The sequence below is a fragment of the Hydra vulgaris genome, chromosome 08 (assembly GCF_038396675.1).
Source record: "Hydra vulgaris chromosome 08, alternate assembly HydraT2T_AEP".
NCBI lineage: Eukaryota > Metazoa > Cnidaria > Hydrozoa > Anthoathecata > Hydridae > Hydra > Hydra vulgaris.
Genome location: NC_088927.1, coordinates 43,428,532 through 43,443,730, shown reverse-complemented (window position 1 = coordinate 43,443,730; position 15,199 = coordinate 43,428,532). Strand labels below are relative to the sequence as shown.

The following is a 15,199-nucleotide window of genomic DNA, read 5'->3' as shown; positions in this document are numbered from 1 at the left end:
GAAAAGTCTCTAATGCTATTTATTTACTAATATATCATATTTTTAAAAAAATAAAACTTATTTCATGATTGCTTTTTTGCTTACCATACTTTTTTCCTTTATTTTGTTCAACATAAAATTACCAGTTTACCAACCTCAAAGTTAAACAAAGTAAAAACTTTGTACAACAATTACATCCGTCTTGAACAAAATTGTTATTTTTGTACATTATTACCCATGTTGTAGTATACAATATTTATTATATGCTGTTTATACAATATATATTATACCACAATATATATTTTACATTGAGCGTTACAACAGTATTACAATGTTTCAAAAAACAATTCTGTTCAAGATGGATGTAACTGTTTTACAAAGTTTATCTTTTCAAAAAATAATACAGCTTAATCTTTAGAAACTAGAGTTCTTCAGTTTTTGTAAACCTTTAGATTACACATTTTTAAATGAACTATTTATAGATTAAGTTTATAAATTAGTTGAAATTAAGTTCACTTAAAAATGGTCTCAGATTAAGACTTTCTGATTGTTTTTCTTTGCCCATGATATCCAAATATGCTCAATAATCAAAATGATAATTTGAAAATATCATAAAAAAACTTTTTCATGATATTATTATCAACTTCAGAAAACTAAAATAACTATTTGATATGCCATATGGGTAATAATTACTTCTTGCAGTACTTGTTATGTAACTTAGATTTAAAACAAACTGCATGGTTCATTATTTTTACTAAATCTGGAAAAGTTTTAGCAACATGCAGTGCATGTTGGTAAGACTTAGTCACATGTTCTAAAAATATAAATAATAAGTTTATAAATAAATTATAATAATCGTTTCTCAAATCAATTCCTAACATAATTTCATATCCTAATATTTTCTAATATGTTATCTATGTCTACTTTGTTATATTATTAACTTGATAAACTTTTTAATGGAACCGAAAACATTGATATTACAAACGAAAGTATGGCAATTACACTGATGTTAAAATAAATAAAATTAACTATTGAATATTATTTAAGTCAAAATGGGCGGATAAAAAAATTTGTACGTTCAAAAAACGTCATTCTGGGATGTTTAAAAAACGTTATTTTTGAGTCCTATTAGTCCAAATTTATTTTAAAATCATTTGGTGCAAAAAGGACACAAAAAGGGCACCTTTTAGACGTTTTCTTGGTATACAATACAAGCGCCTATCCCTCAAGGTGTAATTGAGGTAAGATCGTTCACAAAGGACGCAAAAACGACGTCTTTGAAAGTTTTTCCTGAACTAAAAAGAAAAGCTTGAGATTTGTACATTGAAAGACCTGAAAAAGACGTCATTGGAACGTCTGAAATACGACATTGCCGGTTGTGAACCCGTGTGCCTTATCATTTAAAAAAATTAAAACACAAAATTAAATGTATACACCAAATTAAAACATATTTCAAATTCCAGATCTAAAAAATATCATAAAAACTGTCATTGTGCTTAGTTTTTCACGGTCATCAACAACTTTTCTATCCGACACTTTTTTCAGGATATCTCCAACGCAGTTTTCTTGATCATTTTTGGCATACTTGGGCATTGTCTCTGCGAAATAAAAAAAGAGTATATATAAATACGATTTATAGAACATACAATAAAGAATATAAGAAAGATTCAATAAAGTTAGCTTCTACGTATGTATAGGCTAACTGGACTATTATTATGTATTAACCCTTTAACAGTAACGTATATTTTTTAAAATACAGTCGCTATTAGTCCAGCTTTTTTTCGAAGTGGTCTCTAAATGTCCCGTGTTTTTAAAACCATCGTGTTTTTTTACTAATAGAATAAAACAAGTTTTTTTACTATTTTTAACATTATTATACATTACAAAATGTCATTATTAAAGTTTAAGAGTATACAAATTATACTACATAAACACAAAATTTAAAAACATACTCACTAATACTCACATTTTGTATGACAATTAGAAAAGCATGGAGCTGCACAAAGTCGTACATTACATTCTAAACATTTACATCTTCAATCTTTTTGAATTATTTGTCTGTAACATACCGCACACCCTCCTTGAGCATTAATCTTTTATTATCATTTTCAATAATCATTCACCAAATATACTTTTCATTATTGATACATCAAATGAATAATTTTCTATCGTTTAGTGAGTAAATATTTACATTTTGGTAATTATTTTTGCACTGAAAAAACTTTCTTACGGCATGGACATTTGGGAACTACTTTTAGTGTGCGCAATGTTATGGCATGGACATTTGGAAACCACTTTTAGTTTGCGTAATACTGCGGCATAGATTGATAACGGGTTAAGTAATTAATAAGTAATTATATATTAACAAAAATAAAAGACTACTTTTTGTTATTTATAATACAAAAACTTTATTTTACCCGTGAAACCAATAAACCATTTATTTTTATAATCAGATTTGTAAAACACAAAAAAACAAACATCTAACGTATCATTTAAAGATTTTATCAAAAATAGTGCTCAATTTTAAAATATTCTCACATTATATATACTGAAATCTATCATGAATTTAAATGTAAGACAAATTAAAAGTTTTTTTTATAAAATAGACGAAGAAATAATTAATGTTTTTTAATGCGCAACAATTATTAGTTCAGTTTTTATTTTAATTATCAAAATCAATATACTTGGTGTATTGCAAATGGGCTCCTCTTATACCAAAAATAAACTTTTCCAGATTTGTCTTTAAAATTTTACATTTTCTTAGCAGTTCCATTTAAATATTATATATATATATATATATATATGTTTATATATATATATATATATATATATATATATATATATATATATATATATATATATATATATATATATACATACATATATATATATATATATATATATATATATATATATATATATATATATATATATATATATATATATATATATATATATATATATATATATATATATATATATATATATATATATATATATATATATATATATATATATATATATACTAGGGCTGTACCGAAATCAATTTTTCCAAATCCGGCCGGAGCCGGATTTGCCGGATTTAAATTGACAAATTCGGCCGGAACCGGAGCCGGATTTCGAAAGCAAATTACAGGAGCCGAAATCCTGTAAATCAAACAATGTTTGAAATGGTAAACAATGTTGACCATTTTCAATACCAAGTGACAACTTTTTTCTGTTAAACTTCATTTTGTTTAATAAAAAAGATTGAAAAACTTTCAAACAATATAAATAAAACAATATAACAGAACAATATAACAGAACAAAATAGTTGATAAACGATTTTTTTCTATTTACTAAATTATTCTATATGCGTAAGACTAAATAGTATTTAGTCTTTGATCAGTTTTGAATAGTACTTAAGAAATATTAGACGAGCTGCATTATGTGGAAGGAGTGAGCTGCGGTGATCATTTAGGACCTGCCCAGTAACACTGAACAAACGTTTTGATGGTACACTTGTTGGCGGTGCACCCAAATAAAAGCGAGTTACTGTCGCCAGAGCTGGCAATCTATGCATATTTATACTCCACCACTGTAGTGGATTAGCGAGTCTATTTATTTCTGGTTCTACCAGATACTTGCTTAGCTGAGTTTCAATGCTTGTTGGCAATTGTTGTTCAGGTGCTGACGTAGATTGAATAATTTCATCAATACATCGCCAGAGTAATGATGATGATGTAGAAGAATTATCCAGCCGGATTTTTTTTGCTGGAACTTCTTCAATTTTGTTAATCTGCTGCTTAGCATGCCCAGATTGACTTTCATCTTGCATCGATACCCTCTGCACTGTAACTTTATTGAATGCAAGCAGAACCGCTGCCTTTGCAGCTGTCAGTGTTGCTTGTGATGAAAAGAATTTAGTTTTAAATCGTGGATCAACCAACGTCGCCACAGTACAAAGAGGTTTCTCCTCAATGCCTTTAAAACGCTCATCCAATGACTTAGTAGTGTTGACTTCATAGTCTTTACAACTGCATCATTGTCTTCATTTTTCAACAGGTTCCGCAGAGCTGTTACAATAGGGATAACCAGTGATATATGTGCTGTTTCATAGCTAACTTCATGAGTAGCCTCTTCAAACGGAGCCAGCACACAAACTACATTCTCCGCCACAGACCATTGATATGCAGTTGGGCAATAAGTTCCATCAACTTCTGAACAGTAGACAGTTAATGCACAACGTTGTTCACATAGTCGGCGCAGCATGTAAAACGTTGAACTCCACCTTGTACTCACGTCTTGTATCAGCTGGTGGTCTGGTAAACAAAGTTCTGCCTGCAGCTCATTGAACCGACCAGTCGCAGACAAAGAATGCTTAAAATGACTAACTAATTTCTTCGCAATACTTATTATATCTGACACTGCCCGCTGGTTGAGCAAGCCATCATGTACACATAACTGAATAGTATGTGCAAAGCACCCAAGGCTATCTATGTTGGCATCACGGAAACATTTCGATATGTTTGCCGCATTATCGCGAAGTACGACATGACAGGCTCCAACATCAATGTTCCATTTGTAAAGCATCTGCTGAAATACAGTCATCAGTGCAGTGGCAGTATGATGTCCAATGAATGGCTTACAATCCAACACAAAGCTCATGTTTTCAAAGTGCTCTGTTAGCCAGTGGGCAGTTAAACCCATGAATGATTGCACAGTATTGCCTGATGTCCATGTATCAGTGGTATATGACAGAAATGGAGAAGTTGCTGGATCTAGTATTACCAATAGTTGAGCACACACTTCATCGTTTATTTCAGGAATTAATCGCTCTGAAAAATATTTCCGTGATGGAACAGTGTACCGCCTCTCTAAAACTCTCATCAGTTCAACGAAGCCTGTCTTCTGAACAACCTGAATCGGTTCCATATCAGTTATAATCATCTTAGCAATGGCACAATGAATTCTAATTGATGAGCTGTTGTTAATATCCCATATTTTCATGAGTGCAACTTGTTCTGGAATTGTGTACTGAACCATAGCTTTACTGGTTGCGGCAGTTGCACCAGGCTTAGCATTTGACAGTGCTACAGTTTCAGCTTTCTTCTGTGAGCCAGCAACTTTTATTTCCATTTCATTGTATTCTTTATAATGTTTTGAACGAAGATGTGTTATCATAGACGAAGTTAAAAACTTTTTAGGTTCACCAGCTTTACCACGTGACAGATACTGGGACACAGCAAGCACTGACATTTTGAGCTGTCGCTATCCTTTAATTTGAAGAATTCCCAAACTAGGCTGCTTTTATCATTTTTTCCTTTGCCTGCCATCTAGTTAAAAAAAGTTAAAACAAATCTTATGAATGAATATACAATTTTTGCAAAGTAGTTGAATGTAATATCTCAACATAAATATAGCTAAACGTTAGAAAATTATTTATACTATATTCTTAATTATGTTTGAAATAAACAACTTTAAAGATTTGATATTTTGAATAAGCGTGAATGATTTGATTAAAAAGCGAAAATAAAGTAACAAATTACTTCTAAAGATTGTTTATAAAAAATAAATTTTATTTAAATTATCAAAGAAAATATTATATTATGTTAATAAGGTAGTTTTATTAATTAAATACTTTAAATACTTTAATTTTTAATTAAGTATGTATTTTTGTATTTTTTTGCTCTGAAGTTACCAATTTTAATTGTCGAAATGAATGGAATCGATAACTTCAGAGGGGAATAGGAATTGTAAAGAAATGTAAATACAGATACCTTTACAAACATGGAGTACATGGAATATAGAATTTCAAAGAACTTTGGTTTGTATAAATAAAAGCAAAAAAAATGTAATAAATATCTGACCAAAATTCAGAAATCCGGCTAAAATGTGTCCGGATTTCAAAACTTTTTGCCGGAGCCGGATTCAGGCCGGATTTGTTAAAATGGCCGGATTTCGGCCGGAGCCAGAGCCCGATATATATATATATATATATATATATATATATATATATATATATATATATATAAATGTATATATATGTGTATATGTAATAATAGCTATTCTTGATAACAATTGTGGAAGAGTATAAAGATGAACATAGCGGGCACTACAAATATGAACACTGGAAGAAAGATGGGTATTATCAGTCAGTTAAGAATACGTTTTACAAAATCTTTATAGTTTATCAACATCATATTTTTGATCAAATTGATTCGTGTAGTAATGATTGAAATACCTGAATGAAACAACATGTCGCCCCTTATCGAATATCTGTTTGTCCCAAAACTTGTGAATAACTTTGAGCAGCTTAAAAAGAATTTCAATAGAGGTAAAAAAGTGATGACTAAAACAGCAGGATGGCTTAATGATATAAAGTTACTATTTCACTTATCTAGGTTATTCCGCTTTTTCAAAGAACCTGTAGTATTTTCAAAAGTAAAGTTTTAGAAAATGCATTAAATAAATGATGCAAGATGAAACTATTGGTTTATCCTAGATCTTTGGCATTTTCTACTAGAAAGAAAAGACTCACTACTCAACATTTGAAAATTCATTTCTTACAGATGGGCGTACTATTAGTTTACTGATCTTATTAAAATGCTATGAATATTTGGTCAATAAACTTAAGTCAAAAGCTACGTAGTAGTTTGCAAAAATGCTCAAAAAAAGTATAGGTATCAGGAACCATTGAGACTGGAAACTCTCAGAACAACTCGGTGTGCTAGGTTTATTTTATCTAAGAAACATAAGAATGGTACATTAAGCTTTAATTAAACTGATTATTACACAATATTTTTTCAATATATAAAGTAGATTTTCATACTTATAGAGTTGTTGCGTAAGTTTTAGTTTTATATTTATTTGTAATTTAGAGTTTTATGATGTAACATTAAATTGTTTTATGCTTGCAACTTTTATAACAAGTCTCTATAGATTTTTTTTTACATAAACATTGATTTTACAATAGTTCTTAAACTAATTGCTACTTATTTACTTTTACATTTTTTAATTATTAATTTGCAAAATATACAATTATATTACGGCATTGTAAATGTGTACGTATTTGTGCACAGAGTTAAATATTACAATGTTTTCTTTTTGCGACGCTAACTATTTTATTTTTCTATTTTTTAATTGTAATGGTTATTCAACGGCAAAATAAAAATAAACAAACAAACGGAAAAATACGTGACAAGTCATACTTTATATATTGGTACACGGAATAGAATATAAGTTTTTAACCCTTTAAGACAAAACGCCGTAATAATACGGAGAGCCTTTTTATGCGTTAAATGTACGCACTAAGATAAGATGTTACTTATATTGTTTGTAACACCTTGAAGTTAGTCATGCACCCTTTAAACCTCGATTTCACGATTCTTTAATGTTCTATGGATCTAATAAACACTACTTGCACTGTAAAAAATTAAAAATATGGCTGCTCAACAATGTTCAATTTCTGTCCAAGGAGTTTTAAAGTTTTAGGAAATATGTTTGACTGATAACATTGCAGTTGTAGATAACTTTAGTGAGAATATACCATCAATTTTGCAAGTTATCAAGAAATGGGAAAAGCTCCTGTTCTGAAAAAGAAAAAAGGTAGTTGCTATGAGGAGTTAAATTGGTTTAAAGAACCTCCATAGAAGGAATGAGACAATTTAATCTAATTTATAAAGAAAAAATTACCAGTGATATAAAAAGCTCAGGCCCTCTTGAATAATTTCAATATGTTATTACAAATAAACTTTGTGAGTACATTGTTGATCAAACTTACATATACTTTAACCAAATGATTGGAGGGAAAATATTTCAACGAAGCTCTCGCATATTCATATTTATTGATATTGAAGCTATGTTTATAAAGCTATGTTTACATCTCATGACATAAGCCTTTATTTTGCAGAGATAGTCTACTTTGGTATTATTCAAAAGCCCAAACTGCTTATATACTATACTAAAAGCAAGCTGTTTAAAACACCAGGTTTCAAAAGTATATTATCACAAAATAAATTATCTTTTCTAGAGAGACTTCTTTACTATGCAGACATTAACAGTTTTGTAGACAAGAGTTATACAAAAAATATAAAATTTAAATTCATTCAGTAGTACATTTTTAATCACTGGAAAATTATGTTACAACCAGGACGTGATATATCCATAGATGAATCATATTTCGGTGGAAAGGTCGGCTTAGCCTTAAATTGTCAATACAAATCAGAGTAAACGTTTTGGTATTAAAAACTTTGCATTGGCAAGTGGGTAATATAAGATATGTCTAGAACCAGGTTATTTACCTTAGTGCTCGCTTGGCTTTGGTGGCATACTCTTGTCTTGATGCAAATCATAAGCCTAAGTTTGAGAAAAATATTAGATTACTCAAGAACTGTTATTTCACACTGGTTAAAGATCACTTATTCTTCTAGAATAATAAAATAATAGTTTTTAAATTAACTAATATTTTTATCAAATTTTGGCTTTTGATAAACAAATGGGTGGTTGCACATCATATTACAATATGCAGCTGCTTCTGCAAAGATAAAGATATTAGATTGCGTTTCTTAAGTAAAGCAGCAAATAATATACTATTTATTTCAATTCATGTTTTGCTGTATAAATATATAAACACAGCAAAAGTTTCCAAATCAATACAGACGGCCAAGGCATGAAGAAGACGTAATTTGCCTTATTGCTAAGCTCCGAGATTCGGTTCCGTAAAAGAATAAAACTTACGTAAGTCATGTATAGTTTTTATCAATATACATAAAATTAGTCTTTCTTTTTGAGGAGATAATGCAAAAAGTTACAAAAGAATGAATAAAGTGAAAAAGAAAAAAAGAATTAGGTATAAGATTATAAAAATATCATTAACATCATCAAAACAATATTTATTAAATTTGATTTAAAAATATGAAACAACTCGTTAAATAAAAATGGCATATCAAATTCATAAGAAAGATAGTAATAAATAAATATATAAAAACAAATTTGTACTACATATAACTTTCAACAAAACTCATTCATTAAAACTTATCAATCAAAAAAGTAAATTTCTATGAATTTAAAAACAAAAAAAACAAACTTAAATTAATAGCCTAAAGCAAAATTGATATTTAAAATGAATCAACCAAAGCAGTACTATATTGAAAAAGTTCAACATTTAAATAAATTAATAAAGCTTACCTTTACCACCCAGAAAACTCATCTATGTTATCAGAAGAAGTCGCGCACTTCAATTTTGCTTTATAATTATATAAAATTTCAAAAGTTTTAAGTTTATTAAATAGATTTTTATTCTATGCCTATGGTCCTTGAGTAGATTTTAAAAACCCAGTTGCGGCAAAAATTGTGGGTTCATTATAAGTGTTGTTTGAGTATATAGTTAAGTATCTGTGCTTATTTATTGTGAATAACAAACATAAAATATTTGATGTTATTTTTACTGTATATATATATATATATATATATATATATATAATATATATATATATATATATATATATATATATATATATATATATATATATATATATATATATATATATATATATATATATATATATATATATATACAGTATTGGACAAAACATTTGCAACCAACATCAAACAATGCAAAAAAGAATCCTAATTTTACTGTCTTAAAAACGAAACGAACTATACTACCACAGCAAACAGTTCAGGAGTCTGGAGTCATAGCATGCCATAACATGAGCAATCAGCTGACAGGTAACAGCACACAGGCAGAATTTCGTTGACAAGTGCCATTTTGCAGCGGACAAAACAAGTGCAACGTTTTTGGTTTGTTTCATTTTCTTAAGTCTGGTCCGTGTCAACGTCACGGAAGTTTTTTTAATAATTAAAGGAAGTATCAAGAAGTTTCCAGAAGCATGCAGAAGTTTCCAGAAAATACCAGAAGAAGCATCTGGAAGCATTCAGTAGCATCCAGAAATATCCAGAAACATTCAGAAGCATTCAGACGCATCCAGAAGCTTCCAAAAGCATCGAAAAGAAGCATCTAGAATCTTCCATAACAGGTTCACACAGGTTCATTTTACTATATAAGAGACATGTAAATCGACATGTAAATCAGTCAGTATATGGAAGTCAATCAGTCAGTATTATCAAGACAGTTTATCGAAGTGAGTTTTATCAAAGTGTTTTATCGAAGAACATCAATACAAGAAGTGAAATGCAACAAGTGTTTCATTACATCAATACGGTCCACATCCAACCAAGACGATGTGTTCCACAGAGCATTATTGTATCATCACAAGGTAAATGTAATACGGTAAGCCTTAAGAAGCGTGACTATTTATTTTTATTATTTGTATGACTTCAAGTGCAAAAATGGCTCCCGACACTTTTGGGTTAAAACTAAGAAAGAAAATTATTGGCGATTACGTAAGTGGAATGTCACAAAAAAGTGTTTGTGATAAATATCGCGTGAAAAAATGGACCGTAACAAGACTATGTTCCATATATCGTTCTACGGGGATGTTGGCAGCAGATAAAAAAGGTGAAAGACCGCGGTCCACCACTTCTAGAGAGGATCTATGATCGTCAGATCCGTCAAGAAGGATCCCTGGATATCATCAGCCAAGATAAAAAAGCAATTAGGCTGCCTGTATCGGACCGAACAGTCAGACGACGTGCTGTTGAAGCCGGATTGTTTTCTCGACGCCCTGCAAAGAAACCGCTGATTTCACTAAAAAACCAGAAGAAAAGACTCCTGTTTGCTACATCTCATATTGACTGGAATGTGCCGAAATGGCGACCTGTCCTGTTCAGTGATGAATTGAAGTTCAACATCATTGAGAGCGATGACATTTGTCGTGTACGTCGACCGGCCGGAAAACGCCTCGATTTACGTTACTGCCATAAGACCGTGAAGCACGGTGGAGGCAATGTAATGGTCTGGGTGTGTTTTTCTGCTAACGGTCTAGGTTCACTACATCGAAACAATTGAATAATGGACCGTTTCATGTATAAAAATATCCTGAAAGATGTTATGTTACCTCATGCTGAATGGAATATGCCAATAAAATGGGTTTTTCAGCAAGACAACAATCCAAAACACACTGCAAAAGTAGTCAAGCAGTGGTTTCAAGACAACCACCTATCGGTGATGGATTGGCCGCCCCAATCTCTGGATCTCAACCCTATCGAGAACCTGTGGGAGATTGTCAACTGCAGAATTAATCGTGAAGGTGTTCGTAATAAGGATCAACTGTTTGAACAAATCTAAAAGGCTTGGGCAGCGATTCCACAAAGTTTCATTAATCACCTGGTCGAATCTATACCTCAAAGATGTAAGGCTGTGATCGACAACAAAGGATTCGCCACGAAATATTGATAGCAAAATACAGCTTGTTCAACATTTTGTCGAGTTGCACTTGTTTTGTCCAAATGGAAATCAACTTTTTTTAATACTTTTGATTATTTTATTAATTTTCGTGTACAAATAATGAACTTTGTGATAAATAAAACTTGAAGAACTTTGTGTCTAAACAGTTACATAGTTTTTTCTCTAAATTGAAAAAATGCAGCACTTTTACATAAAGAAACTAATTTATCATTATTTGGTTGCACTCGTTTTGTCCGATACTGTATATATATATATATATATATATATATATATATATATATATATATATATATATATATATATATATATATATATATATATATATATATATATATATTTTATATATATATATATATATATATATATATATATATATATATATATATATATATGTATATATATACATATATATATATATATATATATATATATATGTATATATATATATATATATTTATATATATATATATATAAATATATATATACATATATATATATATATATATATATATATATATATATATATATATATATATATATATATATATATATATATATATATATATATATATATACGTGTGTGTATATATTTTAATATGTATTGAGTATATGGTTAAGTATCTATGCTTATTTATTATGAAAAAAAACTTAAAATATTTAGTGATATTTTTTTTTATCAATTTGAAATAAAAGTTAAAGATAATTAATCTTTAGTTGGTAAACACTCAGCTTAATAATTAGTTGGTAAACATTCAGCTTTAGTACGGTGGTAAGTTGGTAACTTAGTAACTTAGTAAGTTAGTAAGTAAGTAAGTTAGTAAGTTGGTAAGTTGGTAAACATTCGGCTTTGTAAATAGTTCTTTTGAGTGTGTAAAGCAGCCTAATTTAGATAATATTATAGCTCCATAATTTTGTTTATTATAGAGTTTTTTAGTATTGTTTTAATTTGTGCTACACCAATCTATGTTTGCGTAATTCAAATATCAATGAATAAAAGATGCTCATTACGAATTTCTAAATAAAGCATGTGAATGTTTTAATAGCCATCAAAAGTATACAAAGTATTTAAAAAAAGCAGTATCTAATTTCAATAAAGAAAATTTATTTCAACTTTATAAACATTAAATAAACAGCTATATTTCCAAAAAATAATGCTGTTTTTTTCTTTTAAATTTGGCTAATTTATTATTAATCTTTTTTTGCGGAAAAAAAGTACCTACATAAGAGGGCGACAAACACATCTTTTTGGTGCTTCTTAGGATCAGTCAAGGGTGCGTTAAATTCCGAGTTATATTTTCTGAATTTATTCAGAAAATATAACTCGGAATATTATTGCTATTGTTCATAATAGTTTAACAGTTCATGATAAAAACAAAGGTACTACACTACTTTGAGTCACTTTATTAAACTAAAATCTTACGAGCATGGTTGTAAGAAGTATTTATTGAGAGTATAAAATGTTAAATTGTAATATTAATTTTATTGGTCTATCCAATACGTTTATTGTTTTATTTTATTTATTGTAGGGAATGAGAAAAGACCAAGAAGCTCATGCTAATTCGTCAACACAAAACCATCTTTCAATGGCAATATCTAAACTAGTTTTCCTTGAAAACAAAATATTGATAAATGAAAACGAAACAACGAAAAAGTTCAGTGTACTTGAAAAAATAATGGTAAGTACAATGACTAAAAATAATATAATGTTTATTTAAACAATATGTCTTCCGAAAAATGTAAGCAAAAACAAAATAATATTGATAAGATACCAGACCTCATTTAGCAATAATTTTTACTTTTTTTAATCTGATTGATTCCCAACAAGACTGCAAGCACCACTATTATGTTGGGAGTTACTAAAAAAAAAGAGTTATATAGCAAAGAAATGGTTGACAAAAGACATCAAAAGTTGTAGACTGTATGTGTTAGGAAAACATGAAGATGGGAAAGAATTCTAAAATGCTGAAGTGCGGAAAAAAATATTTGAAAAATAAAAGTTTTTAGCATATTTAGTGACAGATAAAGTAAAAAAATGAGACTTTACTGAATGACGAGTTAAGGTAGTGCACAACTATAAAAAAGTTTTTTGAAAAAAATCTATTTCAAAATTTTCTGCTATTATGATTCATAATCATTCCTGCAACATTAAATAAAAAAACTAATTTGATTTTAATTTGTAATATACATACACTTGTTAGTTTTCCATTTTAAAAGTTATTTTTCTGAACTTAATTTAAGAAAAGGTGTGTTTTTTGACTGGTAATATTGGTTTCTTACATTGTAACTTTTCCCTCATTTTGTATTAAATTATACTAAAATAGGTTTATAATTAGTTAAACAAGTTTTTTTTTTAATAAATAAACAAGAAAATACAAGTAAGAGAAATTTATCAGAAAGAATAAAACAAAAATGGAACTTTTTTGCAAATAAAAAATCTAGCGTTTCATCATCTCGCACAAATCAAACTGCTAGTAGCTGTTCTAGTGAAAGAAAAATCAAATTGAACTGTTTAATTACATTTGACTATAAAAAATATAGTTATCTTGTTTTTATTAAATTTTTATTTTCTCAAAGAACTGGGAGCTGAAACTGCATGCATTAAGCGTTTTCAGCCATTTAGTTTTTCAGATGATGATTCCAGTAGAAAAGGATTTGCACATTAGTTGCAGTTAAAATGTAAAAAAATGTTATGTTTAAAGACTCAATTCATCAACCAAATTAATAAAAGCTAAATTGGATACAGTAAAAGTTGTCACAATATGTGATGTTAATGTTTGTGCAATAATGGCTTTTCGAGAAAGAGGCTGTGGTTGCGGAGCTATAAAAACGATTTTATTTTGCACCTTAAAAACCATATCTAAAAATAATTTTTTAAAGTTAAAACAAAATGTTATTGTAGCTTATAAAATGCTGCATAAAAATGTATGTTATTGACAACTAAAGACTCTAAAAATTTGCATTGGTCATTTTATGCCATATGTTAGAGATTCAATTAATGGTACATGACAGAAACGTGATCACAATTCCTTGCACAATGTAGTTACAACAATTTCTGGAAACAAATACAATGATATTGAAGTTTTACCTAAATACTGCATGGTTGTAAAATGTTGAATAGTAAAATGGAAACTCTTTAAAACCATTTTACTAATTTTGAAAACCAGAAAGCGCAGCATCAGTTTTGCCTGAGAGGATTGAAAAGGTAGTGTAAATATTGGTCTCTCAATAAAATTACAAACAAAATTGTGTATATCCATCTGAATTAGGAATCTTCGTTAACTAATTATCAAAGATCTTCAAGCTGATGATCTTCTATTTAAAGTTTGAATTGTACAACATAAAATGCCAATGAAGTTTTAAATTCAATTAAATGGTCTCGCCAAAGCACACATTTGAACGTACGTCTCCAATTGAAATGGGAACATATTCAGCAGTGCTACCTTAAAATAATCGTGCTAATGGTGTATTAGAAGTTTTGAAGTACTTTGGCCTGAATTAAATAATCACATTATCTTTATCATGTAAAATTGACATAACCAAAATTCAACATATAAAGTAAAAGTCAACGGTTAAAACTAAAATTTATCGTAAAAAACTGAGAGCAGTTGAAAAAGGTTTCATGGATAATCCATAAATAAAATACACAAGTAATAGTTACATTCCTCGTAGATTTTGATAATTTTTATGTTCTTTTTTTAACTTTTTCCTTAATTTTGAATTTTTAACAATACGTCTTTTTTGAAACTTAGACACACAATTTCCTATAAACCGAAATCTGCCTATTTGTTGAATTTTTGGGAATTGGCTTTTTCAATATAATACTTGTTTTGACCCTCATGTTTATAATGCAAAGATATAAAAGATGAAATA

General features: G+C 28.9%; 1 protein-coding gene and 1 long non-coding RNA gene across 3 annotated transcripts in view; one reads left to right on the top strand and one right to left on the bottom strand.

Annotated features, from left to right (window-relative positions):
* The window catches only part of LOC136083868 (repetitive organellar protein-like), a 140,691-nt gene that overhangs the window by 83,385 nt on the left and 42,107 nt on the right, over positions 1 to 15,199 (top strand). For both annotated transcript variants that reach the window (XM_065803775.1, XM_065803776.1), the window contains exon 8: positions 12,856 to 13,005. In XM_065803775.1, the coding sequence (XP_065659847.1) occupies positions 12,856 to 13,005 (150 nt within the window). The remainder of the gene's footprint in view (positions 1 to 12,855; positions 13,006 to 15,199) is intronic.
* Positions 1,394 to 2,060, bottom strand: LOC136084324 (uncharacterized). The gene is made up of 2 exons (XR_010640481.1): positions 1,936 to 2,060; positions 1,394 to 1,577 (listed from the first exon to the last, which is right to left on the bottom strand). It is a non-coding gene; the product is annotated as an uncharacterized LOC136084324 (long non-coding RNA).